The 26849-nt window shown below is 36.0% G+C and overlaps 1 protein-coding gene across 1 annotated transcript in view; it reads right to left on the bottom strand.

Annotated features, from left to right (window-relative positions):
• Positions 1–26849, bottom strand: part of ADAM22 (ADAM metallopeptidase domain 22) — a 197537-nt gene that overhangs the window by 22739 nt on the left and 147949 nt on the right. The window contains exons 15-22 of the mRNA XM_027102789.1: positions 24990–25070; positions 21961–22011; positions 21673–21736; positions 19962–20067; positions 17552–17671; positions 13633–13801; positions 10531–10645; positions 8036–8126 (exon numbers count right to left, since the gene is read on the bottom strand). Of these exons, the coding sequence (XP_026958590.1) occupies positions 8036–8126; positions 10531–10645; positions 13633–13801; positions 17552–17671; positions 19962–20067; positions 21673–21736; positions 21961–22011; positions 24990–25070 (797 nt within the window). The remainder of the gene's footprint in view (positions 1–8035; positions 8127–10530; positions 10646–13632; positions 13802–17551; positions 17672–19961; positions 20068–21672; positions 21737–21960; positions 22012–24989; positions 25071–26849) is intronic.

Genomic DNA, 26849 nt, shown 5'->3' with positions numbered 1-26849 from the left:
TTACCAAGGGCTCACTTAGCTAAGACTGCAGGATTAAACAAACTGCCTCTCGCAACGGATGGTGTTTTTTTTAATTTTTTGTTCATTTGTTTGTTTGTTTGTTTTACCTAAGCACATTTTACCAGTCCTTCAATGTAATTTCTCTGCAGTCCATTGTCATCTTTTACACTGTGCACAAACATCCTAAATGTTAAACATATCATAAACTATGGGCTTCAGTCAAAGGGTTGAAAGGAAAGTTTAAGTTCAATGAACTCTGGGGGTATAGCCTCGCTTTTATCATCCCAGGCAGATTAGATTCCTATCTATCTCTACTGTGAAGTCTCCAAAATAAAGAAACTACTGTGCATTCTCCTTAAAATTCCACAAGGAATGCATGTCACTTTCTTCACACAATAAATGCATTAAAATGTTAATAATAGATGAGGAACTTTGTTAAAGATCTTTTAAGAATAATACTTAACATCCTTCACTGTCCAGAAATTTATTCTTTTTTCAATATCCAATTACATATTGTTACAAACCTATTTCTTCTTGATTAACCTTTAGTGAAGATAGAGAGTATCAGGTCCCCATGATCAATAAAATACCATTTCATCATTTATTATAAAAGATCATAAATGACCAACTAAGTAATAGCTTTAAATTTGTTAAAACTGAATTTATTTTTCTAGTCTTTATAGTTTTCTTCCTAAATTTTGCTAGTTTCAATAGAATTTTGGAATTAGGTGGCCTGACCAATGCTAAGTTTTATAATGGAAAAATTACCTCATATTTCCAATATCACATGCAAATATTTTAGACATATATATGAATTTCTTTTATAAATAATGACCAAAAGAAAATAAAAGCTTATTTAACTAAATTCTTTTTCCTCAGAAAGGATTCCCGTTATGAGGGAAGTCTAATGTTTCCTTAAAGAGTCCACTGAACCATGATATTTAACTTAATAATCCTTACACATACTCAAAATGAGATTACAATGAAAAAAATTAAGTCTTAACCTTAATGCTGAAGGAGCCATTTCTCCAAAGCTTTGTAGGTGTCTGGGCTGTCTGCTATTGGAATTGTTACTTTTCTGTTTGAAGAAATATTGTGTAATGTGTACTAAGTCACACTGACAGATGCATGAGTATCACTGAAATAATAATAATATTTAAAAAAAACTAAGAAAGGCTTGAAAAAATAAGGAGGGAGGTTCACAAGCAGAAAGTAAAGTGGCTAAAACAGGTGAGAGAGAGAAAAGAAATGGGGAAGGGGGTTTCTGCTTAAGATATGGGTCAGGAAGACATGATCTAATTATTTATTCTAATTCACATTATGTATGTTCAATGATGTATATTCATTTCAGACAAAGGAAGAGAACATTGAGGAATGTGGATGCTTTATAAATCCAAGTTTAATGAATGTTTTCTTATCCTATTGCTATATGCAAACCTGCCTGAAAACCAAAATTCAAATTTCTAATTCTTGTTACAAAGTACACAGTTGCTAAGTCCTAAAGCAATTATGGTAAAATAGAAACAATAGCATCAACTGAAAAAAAATTATGGAGGTCTTCGTTCCTGGAGATTTTAAAGAAAATAATCAATAGCCATCCTTCCAACTATATGACATCTAAGAATTCTCCATGGCTTCACAGTCCCATGGTCCTACCCTTCACAAGACGACACTGGCAAATTTAAAGTGATACCGTTCATGTATGGCATTCTGTCTCCCAGAATCGGACTTCTATTTTTTATTAGGCAGTTGGTAAACAAAAAGAAAAAAAAATGGGTTTCCTTCTCATCTTTTTGCCAGACATGAAATTAAACCTATCACACATTCCTTCAATATAAAGAAAACCTTGAGGACACATTCTCTGGTGGGAAAATTTACCAGGTTATCAGGTTTCTTCACAGAATTACTTGCCTGACGTTTCCAGTAATTTGAAAGTTATGTTCAGTTTGGCATTTCTGAGCCACTGGATCATCAGTAAGAATCTGAGAAGTGGCTACACACTTAATATGCATTCAATGTCAAAGCAAACCCATATGTTCACCAATGCTTTCATACCAGCAAGTACAAGCCTTACTCATGTCAGGAATGCTGCTTTCCTCTTTGAGGACAGCCATACCTACCTACCTCTTTCATTTGAAGATTAGAGAAATGCAAAGTCTTCAGAGACCACACATTAATAACTTTCCTTAGTAGAATGCTTCACAGATTACAAAGAACTTTTGTCTGTTTTTAGAGTTGAGGAAAGTTTAAATGGTTTCCCAAGACCACATACTAGCAAGTGGATTTCTGATTCTTTTTCAATTGGTCCTCCCACCATGGAACCTCAAAGGAAAACTTAATTTAACTCAAAACTCAAAATTCTTATTTCTACTCCCTAGCACATCTTTATTGGAATATCTTCAGATATTTTCACAAGATTGTAAATTTCCTAATGCATGCTTTGGTCTATTGGCCTTACCACATTCTCTATAACCACTAACATATATTCTAAAAAAGGACAACACTTCAGAAGATATTTATACACTCACAACTTCCTGATCTAAAGTCCCTTCCTTGCTGTTTCTCCATTTTAAGAATTATTATACAACCCTGAGATTCATTAGCTATGGACAAGGGCAAAAGTAAACAAATAAAGGTTGTGCTGAAACATAGCAAAATATAAAAAATTATATCTGCTGAAATGCGACAACTCTCAAAATATGCACTAGACTCCAACAGGGTGGCCAGACTGATGAAATGGTGACTCAGTAATACCAGGAGGCATGAAATTACATCAGGCACAAAAAAGAGATTTCTAGCATAAAATTTTTCTTAACTGTACCTATGCATATATTTAGTTAGAATAGGAAATTGGTGCACAGGTTTACATATTTATCATTTTTTGTAGTGTGGGCAATTACTTTATTCTGGAGAATATCCCTGGTGAGAACACATTTTAGAGCACCATAACAGCTTTGCTTACGTTACTTATTTGTGACACTGTGCTTTCCTTTTTATATAGTCAGCAATATTAAATTACATTATAGCCTTAATTCCTATGGAAATGGAGCTAAATCATCAGTTTTTGATCTTGGTATTCTGACTTTATTTTTCACTGAAGAAAGCCACCAAACTTACACTTCTGATATGGCTGATCAACTTCTACCCAACACAAAGCATAAATAGCTCCAGCTCTTCTCCAGTCTTTTTGGACACAAGAGTTTAAAACGGGTCACAAAGAAGTCTAGTGTTTTGTGGGTTTTTTAAATTTAATTAATTTTCTTTCAATTTTACTTTCTCTACTAATGGTAGAAGTCAGTTACTCCAGAGCAAGGTCAATATTTTCTAATATCTATGGCTAACTGACCAGGATCTCAATGGGTACCCTGTAGGTATCTCTTACGGATAAAACCTTACAGGGATTTTAAATTACAACATAGAAAGAAATAGAACAAGTTTAAAGTTCTAATTTCTGAAAAAAAATTAAAGCCGTGGCTGGGTCCTGAAAAAGCGTCACCACATTTATTATGTCTTATTCCTAATGTGCCTCAGGCATTTAATGGAACAGTTGGAAAAGGTAAGTAAGTTAGGAACCTGCATAGGTATCCTGAGTACAAAACTAGTACCATATGATATGGTCTAGATTATCAATTTCCAGGATATTTTAATTTTTTATAGCAATAGCTAATAGTATTCATAATTTTTTAAATGTAAAAAGTGAAGGATGTACCCCAATATGGGCTAATTTAGATTTAGAAAAAATAGGCAAGTCTTACAGGACTACATGAATGCTTTGTATCTCTTTTTACACTGCTGGTTAAACATAGATTTTAAGGTTATGATGAATGGAGTGCCTGACTTTAGGGGCTTTTTTATTAAAAAAAAAAGTGCACTGGGCAATCAGAGATTCCAACTATGCAAATTATTTCTTTCACTACCTGTGCAATTACCTAATCCATACAAAAAAATATTTTCTTATGCAGCGCTAAAACAGACTCTTCAAATGCCAAGACATTCTCCTGACCACAGCACTGTGCCCGTATAAATTTTATCATTTATGAATGAAAGTTACTAATATAACAACAGTAACAAAAAATAAGTTCCCTCAGAAAGTGTTAGGTAATAAGGGTGTTATAAACATGAACAAAAGCCAATCAACCAATGTAAACAAAGGTGACACCTTAACATAAAGGAATTTTGTTTTAGGTAGGAAAAAAAAAATCAACTCCAAATATATATTACTATAAAAGTAACACAAATAAGAACTATTAATTATACTATTGTTGGACGACAGAACCATGAAAACTAAATAATGACAGATCTATTTTAAATTAATACATTCCACAGCAACATTACTAAAATTATCATTTTAAGGTCATGAAAAATCAAGATTAGTTTATGACCACTACAGCATAAAAACAAAGTGAACTTGATTTACAACTGTATGTATGAATTCCAAAGATGCTAACAGGATTTAAACCTTTCAGTTTTCAGTTCTATGTTCAGATTATTCTCATCACATACCTCTGTTCTCGATAGTTTCTTTTTACGGACAAGAAGAGAAAGAGAGAGAGAGAGAGAGAGAATTAGTTACCTACAAAAGTACATTAAGAGAGACCAGTAAACATAAGAGCTCTAGCATTCGTTGAAAGGTCTCCACTAGAATTTCTAACTGCAGAATTAAAATGGGGAATAAAAACACAGTCTCCCTCTCTCACACACACACACAAATTTCACTTCATCTTTCAAGGAAGTGACACCAAAGGGTTAGTGACAGTATCTTCAAGTAACCATTGTTTAAAAGCATAAAGCTTCAGTTATTAAAAAGTAATTGTTTCCTCAATGTCAATTGTATATTAAACATTTAGTAATGTCCTAAAGTCAACCCTATTTCAAATACAGGTTTTCAGACATGTACATTGATTTAAATCAGGAAATTAGTCAAGTTACTTATATATATTAACTATGTTTTCATACAAATAAAAATTACAATCATTCTTTTTGGAATACATACCCCAAACTAAGCTCTTCCTAAGAATTTCAAATAGGAAAACATAACTGGACACAAGAACATTTTGTATATGATAAATTAGTTATCATAACAGCTAAACAGGTAATTAATTTATCATACACAAGAATAATAATAGAATTCACAACTGTTATGGACCTCCCAAGTCATCACTACTTATTCACTGAAGCTTCACTGAAAGCTACATTGGAAACACTTTGTTCAAAGTCTCTGTTTTTTATTTGGCCATCTCCTAAAATAAAATTGCATTAGTTTCAGAATAAACCATTCTGAAACAAAAATGTGTTCTAGAGAGTGTGGTAGTGAGGTGCCAATGATTTTTAACTTTTAAATCAAAAAAGTCCATTTAAAACTTTCTATCATGACCTAATTAGGTGTTAATATTTTGAAGACGTGTTGGAAGGTCAAGCAACTGAGCAGTAGGCTCCTTCCTCCAAGATCAAGGCTAATGTTTCCATATGGATTTCGTTTGTAGTACTTTCACCTGCCAATCTATTCCATGCACTGTCTATCTCATTTAATAATGAGTTCATGAGAGTAAAAGTGCAATTTGATACTTAATATTTTTAATTCCTGAAACCATAAGATAGAAGAGAAAAATAAGCCAAAATCTTTCTATTCAACATGTTTTACTTTTTATTCTCTCAATCTGATTACCTGAGTGGTCCACCAGTTCCAAATGAGTATTCCTCATTTCCTATTCCTGCCATTCCCCCAAGGCTTGGAGAAGGGGTAGAAAGTTTAATTGGAAGGATTAATGAAAAAATGAGTTCTCAGGTCCTAAATTCATTTTGGAATTTGAAATAGAGTATGTGTAACAGCATATTCATGAATTTAATTCATGTATTAAAATTTCTACATCCTTATTCTATTTTTACACATATTTGAATAAATTTAGTAACACTAAAACTTTCATCAGTCAGGTTCAAATTATTTATGAAGAGAATACTGTGGTATGAACAAGATTTGTCTTTTTCCTTAATAATCTGCAAAGTACATACATTCAGAAATGAAAAAAGTGAAACCACTTAAATATCGTAAAACTAAGAAATGATATACAGAAAGAAGTACTTTTCATTCTAATCATTAAAACAAACAGACACAGGTAATTTCATTAGCAGTAGGAGTAGATGTTTAGGTTTCATATTTCTGAAAGGGTAATTTTTTCCAAAATTGTAAACATGAAATATCAATTTGCATCAGTAGGTGGCAGAAAATCACACACCACAGAACTAACAATTTTGCTTTCCCTCTCACATGACCAAATGAAACCACTGAACTACTTCAAAACAGCAAGGTTGTGACGGCAATTACTACGTAAGTCTTGTATCAGGGAAGTCAAGGAAATAGTGTGACTCCAAGATGGAGTTAATTCACCTGAGGTGTGAGAAGAGCTCAAACAATATATATACAGAAAAGCCTTTCTTTCAGACATGTAATTTTATACTCCAAACGCTATGCTGAAATCAGCCTGTGCAAATGTAAGTATGCAATGTGCCTAACGAACTGCACATTAAAAAGGCATATAGGTACTGAGTATCTATGAGCTGGTACAGAGCTAGGTACCCATTTAATTAGGGCAAAGCATTACCACTACGCTGTGCCCTCCTTCGCTGTGCTATGCCACGTTAACTACATTACGCTAAACTTTACCCTGCTGTCTGTGCCATTCGTTAATACAACCTTGCACAAATGTCTTTCTGCATTTTAATACTTATAACATACAAAGTTTATCCTGGCAGTCAACTAATTGCCCTCTCCTTTCAGCCAAAGAAACTTTCCGGGTTTTGATCTCACAACAAGCAAGAGCCACAAACACTTTTAAGGAAGTTTCTGTTAATTCAGTTGGCTTAAAACCATGTCAGGGAATAATAATAATAACAACAACAGCAACAAATGATTATATAATGCCTAGTTTATTGAAAGGTTTTGGGTAATTTTAAAGTCTAAAAAAGTCTAATTCCCAAGTCTTTTAGTAAGCCAAATTTGATCTATGAATTAAAAAAAAAAACTATAAAATGGGCTAATAGGCAGAAAGTCTAGCAAAATTTGCAGGACTTCTTTCCAAAAGGAGAAACACCCCAAGCCTGGGGACCTGATACAACATTTCAGAGATCAGCAGGACTATGATTTTAACTTGAAATATTTTAAAAACTTAAGGTGTGTCACATTTAAGTTTTACTTTATTAAACATAAATAAGCTATTTGAATACTAAGGAAATTTTTCACATCGTAAGATTGAAGTACTTGAAAAGGGAAATGAACATATTAAATATACAAATAAGTTTGGAATGTGTGAAGTCATTTACTTAGCTAAATGCCTAGCTAAGGGGATCCAATATTCAAAAGTTATAAAATGTGTAACTTTTTCAAGTTTATAAATAGAACCAAAAAATTGTAAGTTGAACTTTGAAGCTTAAGAATTAGGTTTCTAAAAGTTGTAACTTACAGTTGAATTTCAATTTTAATAAATTACATCTCTGAGGAGTTTTTTCTTCACACAAAAACACCCACATGTGTAACAAATAACAATGCCTCCTTCATACTGGTTGTGGAGAGGTTTTGCTCTTTGCAGGATGCATGGCCACAGTGAAAGCACTCAGGAGCAGATCCTGCTGTTGTTCTTGTTGATATGACCTTTGTTATTAAAGCGCTATGCTCTCTAATTCACTATCTTGCCTAGATTTGGGGGAATGGGTTTAAGTCAAGAGAACCTGCATCACTAAAGAGCAAACCAACACGGCCTTTGTATGAGACACGATTTAGATTGATTTTACTTCATGCAATGGTTTTAAGAAATACTCAGTATTTTTAGAATAGAAGGGAGTTATCTCAAAATCTAAAAAATGATAAATTATTATTACCTCTAATCATGCCAAGAATAATCATTGATTGAATATTAAGCCAGACTTATTTTCACTGCAGGTATATTTATCCAATGATACAAAACTTTCTAGATGTTTAATTCGTTTAGATAAATACTTTAAAGTATAGTTTGACAGTAACATACTGAGCCATTTCACTTACTTATAGCCCCATGCAGTTATTCCTAATATGAGGGCCAGCACTAAAATGGTGCCAGCAATTATGCCTATTATAATATTGGTACCAGCAACACCTGGGGGGAAAAAAGAAACAATGAAGATCAGTGTATATAATTGAAATTTTGATATAAAATTCTTTCAGGAACTTTATTCTCCAGATCTGTAATCATCACACTAATAACATTATTTGTTTTAAAAAGTGGGTATTTTTTTCTTTGTACAGTTTTAATTTTAGAGAACTTTTTTTTTCAAATTTTATTTATTTATTCAGATATAATTGACACATAACATTATATTACTTTCAGGTGTATGACAATGCTCTGATATTCGTATATACCTTGAAATTAAAAGTAGGTATTTTTCAAGGGAAGAAAAATCGACCATAACTTAGCAATCCATATCCATTGTTTTTTTAAAATAAATAGTTATTTCTGTATGTTCCCTGTTAATTCTTGTCCAAGTGCATTTTGCACAGTTTTATTTTCCATGTATTTTTCTGGAAAATATAATAAGGTCATTGAACTAAAAGAAAGAAGAGTAAAGTTAAGGGGAAGAAAGGAGGGGTGATACTACTGTATCACCATATAGCGTAGCATCCTCTCGGGAGGAATATTTAGAAATCCATGTTCTTTTTGACCCTGACCTCTTTCTCAGAAATTCTAGAAATGCTGTTGTTCCTATCACTCCATTTTGACAACCAGTGTAAGGTCCTTATTTTGTGTGATATTTTGTCTATGTAAATATAAGCTTCTAAAGGGGGAAAACATGCCTACAGATGAACAGAATCAGGGCTCAGGGGGTGTAGATGATAGAAGACTGTAGTTCCCAGTCTTGACAGTAATGGCTGTGGCATCCTAGAGAAGGAAAAACCAAAGGTAAGATAGAGTCTGGTGAGCTGGAGGTTGGTGCTGGTGAGGTGTGAGAGCGAGGCTACACCAGACTAACAGGAAGCCAGGGCAGGGCTGGAGCTCAGGACTGGGCAATGGCACTGTTGTGTCTGGCAGCATCCACTGTCAGGCAGGCTGCGCTGCAATCTTTAAGGGATCACAGCAGTGAGAGCGGCCCAGTGAGTCAAAGGCCTGGACAATAAGTGCAAGTGAGAGCCCAAGAGCAGAAAAGGCCTGGCTCTGATACCAGGAGACCGGTTTTGCTGATAATGACTTATACCCCATGTTAAATTTCAGGGCTCTCACCCAGAGCAGCTCATACATCTCATTGTCTGCTGCACTCCTGAGGAGTCCTTCTGGACATCAAAGGTCAGTAATCATGGGTGACTGGAGCAGATTCCAATTCCCCATGACAGAAATGGCAGCCTCTCTATCTGGGAGCCCTCAGTAGTCACGGGGGATAGCATGGCTCGGGCATCTAGGAGACTGGCCAACTCCACTCTGCCCAGGTCTTCTGTGGGATGGGTGGGTACAGATGCACCCCGGGACATTGGGATTTTCCTACTCTAAGACCTAGCCTATCGGTGTACCCTTCCTTTCCTTCCAGGGATTTAACAGGGATCAATAAACCTGAATGCTATTCCTGATTACTTCTAAGCAATGGTATGACTTTTGACGAGTTACTTAAATCCACGGACGTGAATAGCTTCATCTCTGTTTTAACTGCTGGAACCACACTACTATTGCTAAGACTGAGGATGCCAAAACCCTAATCATTCTGTGAGTTTCATTATTAAAGTCACATTGGCTAAGATGTTTAACCTGTATGGATGATTAGAATGAAAATAATCATTTTCTCATTCTTTGGAGGTGAATGGACATCAGGATTTCAGCATTATTTTATGCAGAAGAATACTCAATAACGAAATGATAAAAATAGTTTAAAAGGGGACATTCATCTCCAAGGTATCTATCTGCATTTAATTTCTACTTCTCCATTTGGGCCACTCTAGCTTTTAGAACTGCACCCACTGTTTGTTACACATGTCGAACCCCTTCCAGGCACCTTGGCCAAGGTTACTACTTCTAGAATTACCTACAGTTCAGGCTACAGAACTGGAGTTGAATATAGATGAGGTTCTTTAAGAAAGAATATTAAAGTCAACAAAATATTTTAAAATCAATTCCAATTTTTCCTCATTTATTCAGTCCCAATATATAAACATATAAAATATATAAAATATAAAATCAGACACTTAAGAATTTTGACTACTTTCTTCATTGAAAAGAAATGGTAGGGTTTGTTGTCAGCACCAAATGAGTACAATACTTGGAAAATCTCCGTCTGATATAGGACAAGATCCAGCTAAATCAGGTGACTAAGTTATACTCAATATTTCATATCATTACAAGTTAATGGAAACAATCAGTTTCATAATATGGGCCCCAAGTGTATATCGTAATTCATTATTATGTGGATTTAACTTATATTTGAGTTATATAAGAATAATCGAAATGGAACTTTCAGAAGGGCAGTTTTCTCCTTCCTTGTGCATAACGACAACATAATGGGACCAAATTAAGTACCTACCATTGCCAGACAGAGTAATGCCAGCCTTTGCATCATCATTGTAAGGGAAGTAAGTGCTGCAGTCCTCACCTACCCAGTGTCTGTTACACACACACTTCAGCTCATTACTGCAAACCTGAAATCCAAAATCAATCTAGAGTCAATGCCAAGTCTCTGGTGCAGAGGCATGAAAAATAAACATTAATTTCTAATTATTATATGCCTAGAATTTGATGGTCCTGAAAATTTATTGGTACTTTCTTCCTACTACTACTTTATATCTTACTCAAGTACTTAAAAAAATATTTTCTAGAGATCAACAGTTGACCCAGAGGGAACAGTGAATTTTAACAGAGGAATGAATTTATACGTCTAAAACAAAAATCAATGAAATGATTGGTTTGAATTTCATTAACTCAAATTTTATGAGGGAGATTTAAAAAACTAAGCAGAATTATAATCATTTGCCAATTATCCAATACAAAGTTTTCTTTCTTCTTCTTCTTCTTCTTCTTTTAAAATAAATTTATTTATTTTTGGCTGTGTTGGGTCTTTCTTTGTTGCTGCGTGCGGGCTTCTCTCTAGTTGCGGCGAGCGGGGGCTGCTCCTTGTTGCGGTGTGCAGGCGTCTCATTGAGGTGGCTTCTCTTGTTGCGGAGCACCGGCTCTAGGCGCATGGGCTTCAGTAGTTGCGGCGTGTGGGCTCAGCAGTTGTGGAGCATGGACCTAGTTGCTCCACGGCATGTGGGATTTTCCCGGACCAGGGTTTGAACCTGTGTCCCCTGCACCAGCAGGCGTATTCTTAACCACTGCACCACCAGGGAAGTCCCTAAAGTTTTCTTTCTTCTAAAGAAAGGATCTTTATACCAAAATTTTATTCATCTTTTAGGAAGCAGATGAGATAAAGAGAAATCTGACAAAGAAGAGGGGAGGCCTGAGGCTTTGCAGTGGTCTGAGAAGAAAGCTTCACAAAACCGTAACCTGGGCACCTCAGCCCAAGCTCTAGAGATTAGCTACCTCAGGGTCATGGAAACTGAGAATTCCCTCAAACAGAACCTAGGAAAAAAATTCACATAAAATGGCACCAAATTTTTAAAAATTATCAGACAATAATGTCTTCATTTATATAGCCAGGAAACAGAATCTATACCTAAGATCCTGTGATTCAAAGCAACTTTGAAAGGAGTGGGAAGTAGGAGAGAATTCAGTTAGGGTTAAGATCAGAGAAGCGCTTCAGGAGACAGATTTTGACTGGATAGGTTTGTCTTTTGTCTGCTTGAATTTGCCAGAAGACAACATACATGCAGATCTAAATGTAACTATAAAATATGATTAACAAAGTACAGATTTCAAATTAATTCAGATTAGCAAATTTCTGCAGATTAACAAACATGCAGGAAGAAAAAAAAAGGCCTGGGTTTGAGACCCCACTTCACCACTATCTTTTCAACAGACCATAACGAGGCCAACTGGTTTCTCCAAGTATGTTTCCATATCATACAACAGCACCAGTGACATAGTGACAAGAACAGTGACACCAATGTACAATGATCATAATAAACCCAGTCATAGCTAATGTTATTGGACACTCACTATGTCACAAGGATCGTTTTAAGTATTACATATAAGTTACAGGTGTTAATTCATTGATTCTTCACCACAATCCTGTAAACTAGGCAATATTATTATTCCCATTTTACAGAGGAAGAAAGTGAGTCACAGAGAGGCTAAGTAGTTTGCCCAATCTCACCCAGTTAGTAAGGAGTAGAGCTGGGATTTAAACTCAGACTGATTCCAAGCCCATACTCTTAACCTACCTGATGTATACTATATAGAGAATATCTACTGTATTTCTCATTTTAATTTCTGTCACATATACAGAGTTATATTAAAAATACATAGAATATAACTTTTATAATAATTATGCATAATTATTAAAAATTATTGGATGCTATTTCCCACCTGATTTATTTGTGTCTATCACTCATTTACTCATTCCTTAAACAAATAGTTAATTGACACAACTGTGTTTCACACTCAGGACTTCTAGATGAATAAGATACAGTTATTCATTAGCATAATGATCAAGAAAGAATTCCATTATTCTTTTCTCCCATCCCCCCAAAAAGCATCTCTCCCTAGCATTCTCTTCTTTATTAAGGAAAGAAGACTTAGCAGATCTCTTTATAGGAGCAGAACAACTTACTACATGTCTTCTCTATTCTCCTGTGCCATCAGAATCCCTATCCTTTGGCAAAAAGTAACAATTACTAATACCTCCCTAAGGAAATTCTTGGCATATCCCTTAGGGATATACATGGAATGACCAGGATTGAAGGCTTACAATTCCAGGACAGGGGTCCTTTACCTCAACTGGATAGTATAACCAGTTTAAGCAAAGAATCCAGAAGGAGAATAAAAAGAAAATCATAGCACATGCCAAAAGAAAAAGAAGAGGAAGTTTTCGTTAGTGTACGAATTCCTAACTGAAAATGTCAAAACTGGAATCACTAATAGAGCATGTTTATTTAACCTATAAATTTACTTATATAGGACCTACATTATCAGATATATGACTTAACATATAGAATTTGGTCTTTTAAATACCACCATTCTTTCCATATATTTCTGAGAAACATTTCCTTAATTATTCTGCTTCTATTTCTAGAAGTTATCCTCAGCAGGTACCTACTGTTGTGGCCAAGGCAGTTACTTATGGTCTGTTCTAACCAGTCAGTGCCTGGATCATACCAGTTGTTAAATATTGTGGCCATTGCCCCTGCTTTGCACTCCCTTTTTTATCCCATTATAGTTTGTTAAAATTTGTCTCCTAAGTCACTTGTAGAAAACTAGCATTATATTAAAGATCAATTTAACCTAATAGGAGAGGAAGATGGAAGAATTTGGTCAGGAACATTAAAGTTTTTCATATCCCCAGGCTTTCACAGATTACACGGCAGACATATTCAAATGACTATGACCACATGACGGTTCACATACCAGCTAGAGAAACATGGACAAGCATGTTTTCGATCATTACAGAAATAAGCAGTTTAGGGTCTTGTCTGTTTCTGTGATATAAAAGGACTGAATAGTTCCCCATGGTGAGGTACTGAATACTTACTCCATTTCCTGAACAAACAGTGCCTTCTTTAGTGCTTAAACAAGTACTAAAGTTGAAGGAAGCCACAGGAAGACACCTGTGTTCTAAGCACATCATTTGGGGACCACAAGGTGTCCCATCTTCCACATAGCCAAGGTCTACATCTTCGTCAAGCTTAACATGCCCACCACTAAAAATAAATGGAGAGCAAAAAAGAAAATGGGATTCCGTGAATTCATTCATCTTGAGAACATGCTTAAAAACTTAAAAGTAGGCAATATCACTTTCTCTATTTTCTCTTTATTACTAATAAAAAACAGTAGCATAAACATTTTCAACCTTTAAATGGAGACAGAAATTGAATCTTTTGATCTAATTCCTTTCAGAGATATTGATATATCTTAAGATTTAAACATAATTATTATAACAAGGGCCTGAATTGAAATGGTTTTATCATTTTGCCTTGGCTATCACGTACAAGTCAAGTAAGCCATTATTACTAGCATTTGACTTGATAAATAAGTAGGTTTCAAGATGTCAAATATATTTCAAACAAGGATGAGAATTTTTGGTTTGGGTTTACATTTCCCAAAAAAGATTGTTCTATTAACAAATTACAGCTGACCTTTGAACAGGTGGGGTTTCGGAGTGCCACCCCCCCCCCCGCAGTCGGAAATCCAAGTTCCACGTCCACAGATTCAACCAATGGGGAGTTGTGTAGTGCTGTAGCACATATTTATTGAAAAAAATCCACGTAAAAGTGGACCCTCATAGTTCAAACCAGTGTTGTTCAAGGATCAACTGTATATTTGAGAAGACTATACTACTGCAACAGCTATTTAAAATAGCAAGCCCACATATACAGGAAAAAAAAATAAACAGGATAAAAATAAATAAATAAACAGGATGGGAAATGAAAATGTATATTCATAATCAATTTATGCATATGGTACCATGTCAGTGCTACTATAAAAATCTCCATTCTTTTTATTTTTAGCAAAATTATGCATGCACATGGAGACAAATTGGTTTTTAAAATGCAATAAAGTGATCCACTGCCCCCTACTGCTCCGTATTTCCCTCCCTGAAGGAAACCAGTTTCTACTCTTAATTGACTCATTTGTTTTTTATGTACATATCTTTAAATAATGAGTTTGTATCACTATTTTTAATTTTTCCATTTTAAGTATTATCAATTGACTTCCCTCTATGGAATTTGAGAATTCTTCTCTCCCCTACCTTCCATCACATATTTTGTTGATCGATAGTTAAATCAATAACAAATTGTGCATTATTATGATTATGTAAATGTTATTTAGTTGAGTGATATAGTACGCCATAATTAAACCCCTTTCTTTTCCTTGTACAACTTTCTGTTTTCCCTCAGGTTAGCAAGTCTCTTATTTGTTTGTTGAAGTATCACTACCTCAAAATTAGTCCAATTCTGCTGTCAAAATCTCCACTTAAGATGTGTCTGAACATCAGTTCACCTTCCTGAAATAATCTCTCCTGCAGTTTCCACCTGAAGTTTACTCTGCTCCTATCTGATTTGGTTGGCTCTGCTCCTGTAAATGGCTCAGAGCTGGACATCTTGGATTTCCCCTCACGATTCATTGGAAGATTGCCATATCTCTCTCCATGGTGAGTATCTTGTTTCCTAAATTCCCTGTGTTTCTTTCTTAGTTTACTTCTTCATTTTGTGCAGCACAATTTCTAATAGCTTCCTGAGAAAGGACATAGGGGAGTAAACTCGGGGGAAACTTGCATATTTAAATGTGACTTTATTTTCTACCCTCACACTTGATTCATATTTTGCCTGGGTACAGAATTCTAGTTTGGAAATCATTTTCTCCATTGTCTTCTGGATCCCAGGGCTCTTGTTGATAGACCCTAAACCATTCTAATGCCTGATCCTTTCTTTCTTTCCTCTCTGGAAACAGTTGGGATCCTTTTCTTTGTCCTAAGGTTCTGAAATTTCCTAACGATAAGTTTTGATGTGTCTCTAATTTCGCTCATTGCACCTTGCACTTGGTGAGCCTGGCAATATGGAAATTCAAGTCCAGCAGTTCTAGATAATTCTCTTGGAGGTACTCATTGCTAATTTCCTCCCTGCTGTTTTCTCTGTTCTTTATTATTTCCATTCCAAAATGGAGAGCTTTGCTCTATGTTCCCTTTCTTTGCCTCTTTGCCCTATTTTCTGGGAGATAATTTCAACTATTGAATTTAATTTCTGCCATCGTGTTTTTAATTTCCAACAGCCTTTCTTTTCTTTTCTTAATGTTCCTCATTTTTAAAAATAGCACTCTATTCTTGTTTCATGATAGAAATGTCTTATCTCTGATAAATGTTGATAGCTGGTTGTTGTATTTTCTGTTGTTGGTTTCTCCCCCTCTCTCTCTCTTTTTTCATGTTAGAGTCTTTCTTCACAAATCTGATAATCTGCTCATATTTGAGTTGGGGAACCAGACAGATGATTAGAAATTCTAGGACTTTCTGACTGAATACCAATGAGGCTGGACCACTTCTATACAAATCTGATATTGATATTTCCTGCTGTCCTTCAGTTTGGAAACCTTCTGTTTTATTTTTTGCAGACTGTAACACTCAAATCTTTCATGGGAGGGTGAGCAATCCCCAGTTTAGCTGCGTCAGGGAAGCAATCTGTGGATCTAGCAGCTTCTCTAACAGACTTCACCTATCTTCTTTATTTTAGCTCCTTTCCCAATCTCCAACTCGTTTACTCCCTCTTCCAGAAGTAGATGACACTGCCCATTTTTGAGCTTTTCGGGACTGACAGTATGTATTGGCTTATCTCTTGGTTTTCCCCATTACTGACTTAGGACTTCAGCTTTCTTAGTTTTTGTTTGTTTGTTTGTTGTTTATCTATTTTATTATATTTTTAATTGGTGTACAGTTGATTTACAATGTTGTGTTAGTGTACAGCAAAGTGAATCAGTTATACATATATCCACTCTTTTTTAGATTCTTTTCCCATATGGGCCATTACAGAGTATTGAGTAGAGTTCTCTGTGCTATATAGTAGGTTCTGATTAGTTCTCTATTTTTTTTTTTTTTTTTTGGCAGTACGCAGGCCTCTCACTGTTGCAGCCTCTCCTGTTGTGGAGCACAGGCTCCAGACACACAGGCTCAGCGGCCATGGCTCACAGGTCCAGCTGCTCCGCGGCATGTGGGATCCTCCCGGACCGGGGCACGAACCCGTGTCCCCTGCACCGGCAGGCGGACTCCCAACCACTGCGCCACCAGGGAAGCCCTCTATTTTTTATATATAGTAGCATGTATATGTCAACTCCAGTCTCCCAATTTATCCCTCCTCTCCCTCTTACCCCCTGCTAACCATAAGTTTATTTTCTACATCTGTGACTCTACTTCTGTTTTGCAAATAAGTTCATTTGTACCCTTTTTTTAGATTCCACATATAAGCGATATCATATATTTGTCTTTCTTAGTTTTGATAATCATCTACCACACATCTATTTGCTCTCCACGTTCCAAAATTTTGTTGCTGTTGTTTCCCCTCCCTTTCTCTGCTTCCCTGTGGATAAATGAATTCTAAAAAAGATCCATTTGGTGTCATTTTAGTGGGATTTCAGAAGGGAGCAAAAGAAGATGCATATATTTAATCTACTGATTTTACCCAGAAATCCTCTTTCATTTCTCTTAGTAAGAATGAAATGCAAACTAAACCCTGAAAGATTTTACTGACCAATTAAACATAACTCTAGCCACCATATAACATTCCGCAGTCAACTAATTCTCTTCTTTTCATATCTTTTCTGTCAGGATTTCCTTAATCACCTCTATGGACTAGAGTCCATTTCATCTTACTAACATACACATGGACTGAAAACAGAAGTAATCCTAAGCTATATTCCTGGGAAATAAGATGACTAATGTTCTCATAGAATGGTTAGACCATTACCTGCAGTTTAATGTTCTTGCCTGCTGTACAACTAAAGTAGATGTGATTTCACCATCGAGTTCTCCAAGCCTCGGGATATTACCAATGTTCGTACACAAAAGGTAACCACAAAGCACATCCCTGTGTCAAAAAAGTATGAAGTATTTACTTTACTTCTTTCTCCAAAGACATAACATAAAGTTAGAACAATAACCTTATCTAATTTTAGCATTTGTTTTTTATCAACAATACTATTTCCTCCAATTATAAGCAAAATAAAATGAGATCAAATTAGTTTACCCCTGCTTTAAAAAGTGTCTTCTCTGAAACTCTTGTTGGTGCACCAAAATCCCAACTGTGTTCTATCCTTTCCTTTATTGTCCATTTAGTATTTATCTAAAGGAAATTACCCATGAAATAGACTTTTTTTATATCCAGATCTCTTTCCCCATAACACATCACTGGATATACTAAAACATTTATAAAAATATTTGATAAGTGAATGAATGATCTTTGGATGAGTATTCTTTTAGAATACAGTGCTTTCTTCAACCTGTGGCACCAGAATTAAGGAAGAGATTACACATTTCATATACCTTGTAGATTCTCAACAACATAGGCTCTCAACAACATAGGCTCAACATAGGCTCATAGGCTCATATGTCACTACTCCCCCAGCTATCACATACAATTCTAGTTTAACTTGTAAAATATTTTCATTTGTGCTAAATACTATCTTACTTATTCTCTATATTTAACACATTTTAATTGTTAATAGAATAATGATAAACACATGTTCTAATAAATATCTTACAAAGACTGATTAGCAGGCCAGCAAGACTATATATGGAAATATTAGGCTTTATCAGATAGAAAAAGAGAAAAATTAAGACTTGTATCTATCACCAACACAGAAAAATATGTATTATTTCATTCTTGAAAAATATTTTTTTTAAGTTATATCATCATTTTATTATATCTATCATAAATGAAAATGCTTTCTTAACATAGAAGAGATATGCACTGAACATTTTTTTGTTGGAGTTTACTAAATACTTTAGGATATATAAAAAAATTAGACATGATTTTTATCCCCAAGGAAATTATACTCTGCATGAGAAGAGAATCATATACATTAAACAATTATAAAACATAGAGTTGGCAAAAAGGGCCATAAAAATAGTACAAAGGGCTGTGGGAGTTCAGTGGAGAATAGGGAGAGGATTTATTTCCAGAGTAAATCCAGAAATAATTTACAGAGAGAGCATTGTCCAAGTGGGGCTTTGAGGATGGCTAAATTTTTGGCTGGTAAAGGAGTGAGTATAGAGGGTGCTTCCTAAGGAATGAATAGCACACGCACAGGCGTGGAGGTAGGACAATAAAATGTATTAGAAATAGCCAGGTTTGCTAGACTTTGGAAGAGCAGAAAAAACAAAATATGTAGGTTGGGGCCAAATTGAGGAAGAGGTAGAGAGCCAAGCTAAGGTTCGATTTTGTTTGTTAAGCAAGACAGTACGACATTCAGCAAAGTGGTTAAGAGGGAGCTCTAAAATCAGACTGCTGGAATTCTAATTCTGCTTCTGTTATATCCTAGTTACATGACCTTGGTCAAATTAATTAACTGTGTCTCAGTTTTCTCCTCCATAAAACAGGGCAAACTGCCACAAAGATTAGATGATATAGCTTATGTAAAGTGTAATACAGTGCTTAACGCATAGTGCACATTCAATAGATGTTGGGTATTATTCTTACTATTAATTAGGTACATGGAACCAGTGAAATTTGAACAAAGAATTTTTGACATGGTCAAAAAGATTCAGGAAAAGATTATTCTGATGGGAGCATGCTAGAGACTGCTGGCATTGAAAACTAGTAACAGGCTGTTGTAATAGTTGTAGAGTTGATATAGGTCTTAGTTGGGCTAATACAATAGAAGTAGAAATGAAGGGATGCATTAAAGACAAAGGGTAGAGGAGTAAAAGAGAATAATGAACATGATTTGGCATTTGGACAAGGAGCCAGAGGGCAGGTGGCATCAGGGATCACCCTGAGGCTTCTGAACAGAAGGACAGTGAGATATTAAGACCTTTGGCAAAAATAGGCCTTTATAAAAGTCAGAGCCAGTTAATTCAATCTACCAGCACTGAGGACATATTCTGTTGGCTTTCATTTTTGTTGCCTTTGAGATGCTGACAGGTGCCTTCTAGGTGAGAAAGTCCTGAGGCAGCTATAGGCATGGCCTGAGCCTTAGGGGAGAGGTCAGAACGCGTGTTAAGATTTGGGAGCTTTCTGCAAAGGTGATGCTGGAACTGTGGGAAGAGATGAGGTGAAGAGAATGCTTTACAGGATGCAGAAAACAGGAAAGTCCTGGTCGTTCAAAAAGTAGTGCCTGCAACTGAGGTATAAACTCTAGCTAATTTCTCCATCTCACCGTTTGTTGCACTGTATCCATGTGTCTTTGTCTTTCCCACAGTTACCCTTCTCGGTGCCTTCAATATTCAGTTTCTCATAGCAGTATTTGTCTGATGCTGTCACCTCTGAAGCAGAATAGAGTTTTCTATCAGTGAGAGATACACCACATGAGTTGTTCAGCATGTCTGCAGTAAGGGGAAAACACGCACGACGGACTCTCCTTCACTACAATGTTATCAATTCCAAAAATTGTAGCTATGGTTCACAAGAGTTTCCTATATCAAAAGCATCCATCACTCAGGTACATTTTTCACAACTGCTCCTTTGAAACTTGGAAAACAAATCTATTTAGATCTTTGACAGGACTCAGGCTATAGGTTCTAAGAACAACACTCCTCAGAATTTGGCCAGTCATTAGGGGAAGATGCTACCAAATATTTCATTGAATAAATACTCAATGCTTTAATCTCAGTGCCAAATATAAAGCACGAATTTCTCACTCAGCAAGTTTTATGAATCATAAAGACAATTTTATTAAACGAGTGATGTACTATAATTAAAGATTCAAGATACAGCAGTATTTCCACCTTGTTTATTAATTCTTAACAGCTATCGAAAAATGTTACTCTACTTTTAAACAAACTTGAATTCCGGTTAAATCTCTGAAAGTCAAATCACATTTTTAAGTCATGTCAGCATCTTTGTCAGGATTATTTTTGCTAAAGCCAAGGTTGATAGGTGGAGCCATCCAAGAGTTAGATCAAAACGACTTTTGCAAATTACTCAAAGATGATTGTCGGTATGTATATATAGATATATTTTAAACTAATTATATTGGTAGTTTCTTTTCCTACTTCTTGCTGTCAGCCACTAATTTTTCTTAAGGGGAAGAAGCACAAACCATATTTCTTTGTCCAGAGCATAAACCTACATAACTAAATTTTTCTCCCATCCCCATGTTTCTCTAGTTGTTCCAAAGAGAGCATACACTTCCCCTCCCAAAAAGATTATAGCCACTGTTTGTGACAATTAAGGATTATCATTATATTTATAGCTTGCTTTCTAATACAAATCATCTCTTGGAAGAGATTAAAACAAAAACTGCTTTCAAAAGGGCCAGTAATACTTCTGGAAAATATATCACATTTAAATATACATTCAAGTTAAATATGTTTTAGATATAAATGTTATATGTTTCCCTCTGAAAATCTGATGAATTTTGAAAGAAATAACATTAAAATATCTTTATGATATGGCAGAAATACCTCAGCAGAAATTCACCTATAACTAGGAAAACCAGCTGGAGTTTAAGAAAGAGAGTTAAGGAAGAAAAAGCAATTCTAGCTAAAATGCTACAGTTCTTATCCAAGGGTCCATGTCCATTCCATGTGGTTGATGGGTTTTGCCTAAGGATGCTAAAGGCAGCATAAGAGGAGCTAAAACCCAGGTTTGCTCTATTCTCCAAGCTGCGTGCACTAGAGTGGACTTTACCTGCCTGGCAGCAAAGACACTTTCTGTCCAAAGACACTGCCAGCTAGCCAAGAGGTATGGAGCTGTATCTTCTCAAAGAAGGTGCTTTTCTCTAATTTCCACAAAAGTGCCCCTGCTAAGACCTGCAGTGGCTTTGAAAATCCCCTAGTCATAAAGTAGTTGAAAAATTATTTCCAGCTCACATGTCTTTGGGCCAGATACCATACTTTGAAAAGGATCAAGCCATACTATTTACTCACTTTGCCCCCAGATGTATTTGCATTGTCTATCCCTGGTTTTACATCTTCCTCCAAAGCAAATTCCCTAAAATGGAAAAGCGTACCCATTAGCGACACGACGTCCCCTTCTGTCAGATAACTGAAAAAGTAAATATGACTAGGAAAACTAGTAGATGAGTATTATAAAGGCCTTTTATCTTCAGAGTTGATTACAAAACATTTAATATGATCTTCCTACTTTGATAAGACTTCAGTATTTCTTTCCTGCTGGTACACGTGAAACATTTAGGTAAAGATGAAGTAACTTACCTGGACACCATCACAGGAATAACCATCCATCTTATGAATATTGGGGGCACACTAGGAAAAGAAAACAGAAGTATGAACCAAATGCACAGCAAAATATCAAGATGAGCTAATCCCTTTATAAATATTTTCATTTTAAAAATAAAGTCTGATAATATAGGATAGTCTCCCAAACCATCTGAAAATAAAAACAAACAAGATCAAGAGAAATCAAAAGGAAATGTAACAATTGGTGCATTTTCCCCTAAAAATATGGATCGACCAGAGGCAAAAGTAGTTGATTTGTAAATCCTTATTTACAAATAAAAAGAACTGACAGCAATGACTCAGCTAACTTACACAGACACACTATTCCTCAGAGCAAGAAAAACAAGAGCACAAGACAAAAGCAAGGAAGATGACAACAGATGGAGCCATAGGTATGGTTTCCTCTTTTTCACCATGAGAAGTAACATTGCCCTTACCCTTAAAATGACTCTCAAGCAAAGGTCTACCCTGGACATGTTAGAAAAAGACATGCTTTAGAGCCCACCCACCCCCTTTTCTTTCCTTGTAGCAATTGCAGAAAAGACTGCAAAGCATTCTTATGTGGATAGAAACAGAGTGTAATTTTTAAATTTATTATACCTCTTTTCTAGCATTATAGTAATTACATACTCATTTGAGAAAAGTTAGAAAATGTGAAAAAGTAGGAAAAATTAAAGTCTCTCATTTTCCTACCACCCAAAGACAACTATTTTTTATATTTTGGTACATTTTTTTCCTCTACCATTTTCTACAAAATGTGATTTTTTTTTTTTTCTTTGCGGTACGCGGGCCTCTCACTGCTGTGGCCTCTCCCGTTGCGGAGCACAGGCTCCGGACGCGCAGGCTCAGCGGCCACGGCTCACGAGCCCAGCCGCTCCGCGGCATGTGGGATCTTCCCGGACCGGGGCACGAACCCGTGTCCCCTGCATCTGCAGGCGGACTCTCAACCACTGCGCCACCAGGGAAGCCCAAAATATGATATTTTTAAACATAAGTGTAATCAAGTTATAGATAATGTTTTATATTCTGTTTCAGCCCTTTACGTTCATCATACAAGTTTCCTCACGTCATAATAAACTTTTTTGAAGGTATCATCTTGATAGCTGTAACACATTGCCCTGAGCTAACAAACCATATAATCAATGTACTAAAATATTTAGTTATAACTATCTCCAATTTATGCTGTTACAACCAACGGAACAGGAGCATCTTTGTACGTACATCATTTTCGGATTTAGAATTCTTTTAAAATCCCTGCTTATCATATAATCACATTTCAAAGAAGTTGCTCTAATATACTTTCATTCCCAGAGCCCATTCACTGTATCTCCATCATCACCAGGTGTTAGCTTAGAAGCATAATGCTAATTAGATAGTAGGAAAGGAAAGTACTTTTACACAAAAGATCTTTAATCCCTTAGGATGACTACCTTTAAAATAAAGCATTTTTAATGGTTAAAGTAGATATACCACTACTGAATCCCTCTTCTCTAGAGAAAAAAAGATGTGGGCAGTCTTCATTTGGCATGAATTTCACTCACACTAGAGCATGAATTTCACTCACCGTGGTTTTGTTAAACAACACCAGTACCCCAAGGACACAGTTCCAATTTCAGTTACCACAATAGATTAACTGTGAGTAATTGCATGAAGTACAAACTTTGCTACTAGCTCTTCAGTCCACTGATCACTAGGTAAACAAGAGATGCCCATCACAGTCAATGACCCATCTAGTCACTTCTTTCAAAGTCTGTTGGTGATTGCTCGCTGAGCATCTGTTCATTCGGTTCATGCACGGACAACAGAGAATGTAGATTGTCACCTCTCTCTCTCTGGGTGATACCATGTGACATCTTACAAAATCGAATAATTGAAAGAGGAAACTGGCCAACAAAGATGAAAGTGCACCAAAGAAATGAAAAGTGATGACATTGGAAGAGAAATTCAAGTCAAATGTAAATGGTGTGATAGAAAAAAATCACTACGGGAATGGAATGTTGATACCACTGTTCAGCAAAAACTTCCCGTTCACAACTTCACATCTCTTGGAGATATTTCAGGACATTGAAAGCACAAAGGATAAAATGTCAAAAGCTGATACAAACTTAGAAAGGAGTGTGGCAATTCAACAAGGCATAGAAAAGATGCTCACCAAGTGTCATAAGGTTTATGACCAGGAGAAGGTAAGCACCGCTCAAACTACTCTTGGTAAGTTTTTTAACAAAGAAATAAAATACTATAATTTTCAGTGTTTCTGTTTTAATTTAATATGCTAAATAAATGTTAGGATTTTTTTTTGTTTCCCTATTCATTTAAGACCAACAGTAAGAGAGTTTTTAATCATCTGACATTTTTTAAAGATCGCAGAACAACTGTAACTTTTTCCATTGATTACTAGAATAACTTTACGTGGTTTCAGCTTGCATGGTCATTTGTGTTCCTGCACTAATATGCAAAGTAAGGACTGCCTACATACATGTACACTGAAATCTGTGAACCCCTGACAAAGTTTATCAACTTCCCTATCCTCCCTATTGACAACTAAATGATATTAAATTCAAGAGCAGCTATTAGTGGCAACCTGTCAGATAAACAAGAGTCAAGACAGGTCCCTTTTCAGAACCCAATACCCCGTGGGTCTCTCTGCCTTGGCTGACTCCTGTTTCAACCAGCTGAAGGGAAAGAGTCTCTTTGATTCCTCCTTCACTAACTAGACAAAAAGCAAATGCCTTTTACCCTCTACTTTAAACAAAAACAAAATAGTTAAGGCACGTATGTATACAGTCTTAAATTAGTTCAACATTAAGACAAAATCACGCCGAACATCTGCTCAAGCTTTGATCACTGAAACTTCAATTCTCAAAAAATTAATAAAAGGAGGGTGAGAGTTGACATGAAAGAGAAACATGAGTATCTTGTCCATTTCCATTTCACCTGGGGGTCAGCACACTAAACATACTCCTACTTTTCCCCCATCGGGTTTAGAGAAATTATTCGTAAATTACCTGGCTTGAATTTCCTGAGCATGTTTCACGAATATCACAATCATTTACTGCTTCACGGCATACAGTTCCCATAGGCTGAAACTAAAATGAACAAAAATCAATGTGCAAAGCTGTCAAAGGAAAAAAACTCTCACAGTATCATCTTTAAAAAAAGAGAAATGAATATTTTTTTGGATAGGAATAGCTTAAACTAGTTTAAGATGGAAATCTGTGAAAACCACAGTTACTGCATGAAATGTCAACTTAATTGTTCTCAGAGTTTCTCACATATAAAGTAATTTGCATAGTCATCACACATAAGCCTTACAAGATCTTGTTAAAATAGGATGTGCTTGATGGTACATCTGTACCAGAAGGACAGTCAGTCCAAGTTCTAGCAATTCTTCCTTCCAAAGAGCTTTTGGATTTACACTTTACCCTTCATTCTTACTGGCACCTTTATCGTATTTTTCTTTTTTACCTCATCAGCCAAGAATTTGGAAGTTACATTTTGGACTGAATTGTAAAAGTTAGATTTTCTGGCAAAGCTGTTTCTTCCCATGCTTTCCTTTACCATCTTCTCTCCTGCCTAATTTTTATACAGATCTATAGCTTGGTCTTTTATTCCTTTTTTAATGTTTCTATTATTTGTATTTGTGTATGAGAGTTTTTTTGTCTGTTTTCAACTCAAGTATTTTTTGTAAGTGTGGGAGTTGTACAACTAAATTTTATACTTGTTGGATTCATAAATTGCAAGAGTATTCATTATAACAAAACAAAGAGATCTATAAAATTATCATCCTTCTCCTTCCCTCTTTAATCCCGCTCTCTTTCCTGCTCCAAAACGTTACTATTTGGGGAGGGATCCTTCCATGCTTTTATCTCTGCTCACACAAACATACACAGTATTCGGGACCCCTCCCCACCCATCCATACACACACACACATACAACTTTCATCTTCTCTCCCTTGTTCACGACCCTCCAGGCATTTCAGTTTCCTGCTGTCCATAGACCATGAGCAGCACACTGCCAACTGCAAGCAGGAGTTCAACAGACATTTTTCAGAAGATCAGAACAAAACTTGTGTTCGTTCATTCATTCACCAAATGTTTGCTAGGCACTTAAAATGTGCTAGGGACTCTCTAGCCACTGGAGACTCAGTGGAGAAGAAAACACAAGAATCCTGCTGGCAGGGAACTTACATTTCTGTGGGAGTACATAAGCCATAAAAATAAGGAAATAAGCAAGATAAGTTAATTTCATAAACTCTGGTTCTCTTCCTCCTTGGGACTGGTGCAAGCTACAATTCTAGAACTTCTGAGGTAGAAGTTCGAGCAGATTTAAGGTAGAGTTTATGTGAGAGTGTAAATGTTCAAGAACTGTCAGGAAACCTCTGAAAGAAAGCATAGTAAAGGAGAACTTGTTCTAAGTGCTGGGATAAAGCAGTAAATAAATCAACCCAAATCCCTGCCCTCTTGGAATTTACATACAAATAAAAGGAGAAAAAGAGTAAAGAAGTAAATAACCAATGAGTCCCCAAATTATGGCTTGAGGACAAACTTTGGTTGGCTACCTGTTTTTTTTGTTTGTTTTTTATTTGTTTGTTTGTTTTTTGCGCTACGTGGGCCTCTCACTGTTGTGGCCTCTCCCGTTGCGGAGCACAGGCTCCGGACGCGCAGGCTCAGCGGCCATGGCTCACGGGCCCAGCTGCTCCACGGCATGTGGGATCTTCCCGGACCAGGGCACGAACCCGTGTCCCCTGCATCGGCAGGCGGACTCTCAACCACTGCGCCACCAGGGGAGCCCGGCTACCTGTTTTTATACATAAAGTTTTATTGGAACACTGCCACACCCATTTACTTCTGTATTTTCGATGGCT

Source organism: Aethalodelphis obliquidens, unplaced genomic scaffold (genome assembly GCF_003676395.1).
Source record: "Aethalodelphis obliquidens isolate GAN/ISIS:26980383/991018 unplaced genomic scaffold, ASM367639v1 scaffold5, whole genome shotgun sequence".
NCBI classification, from domain to species: Eukaryota; Metazoa; Chordata; class Mammalia; order Artiodactyla; family Delphinidae; genus Aethalodelphis; species Aethalodelphis obliquidens.
The sequence above is the reverse complement of the archived record's forward strand: the minus strand, read 5'-3'. Positions and strand labels throughout refer to the sequence as shown.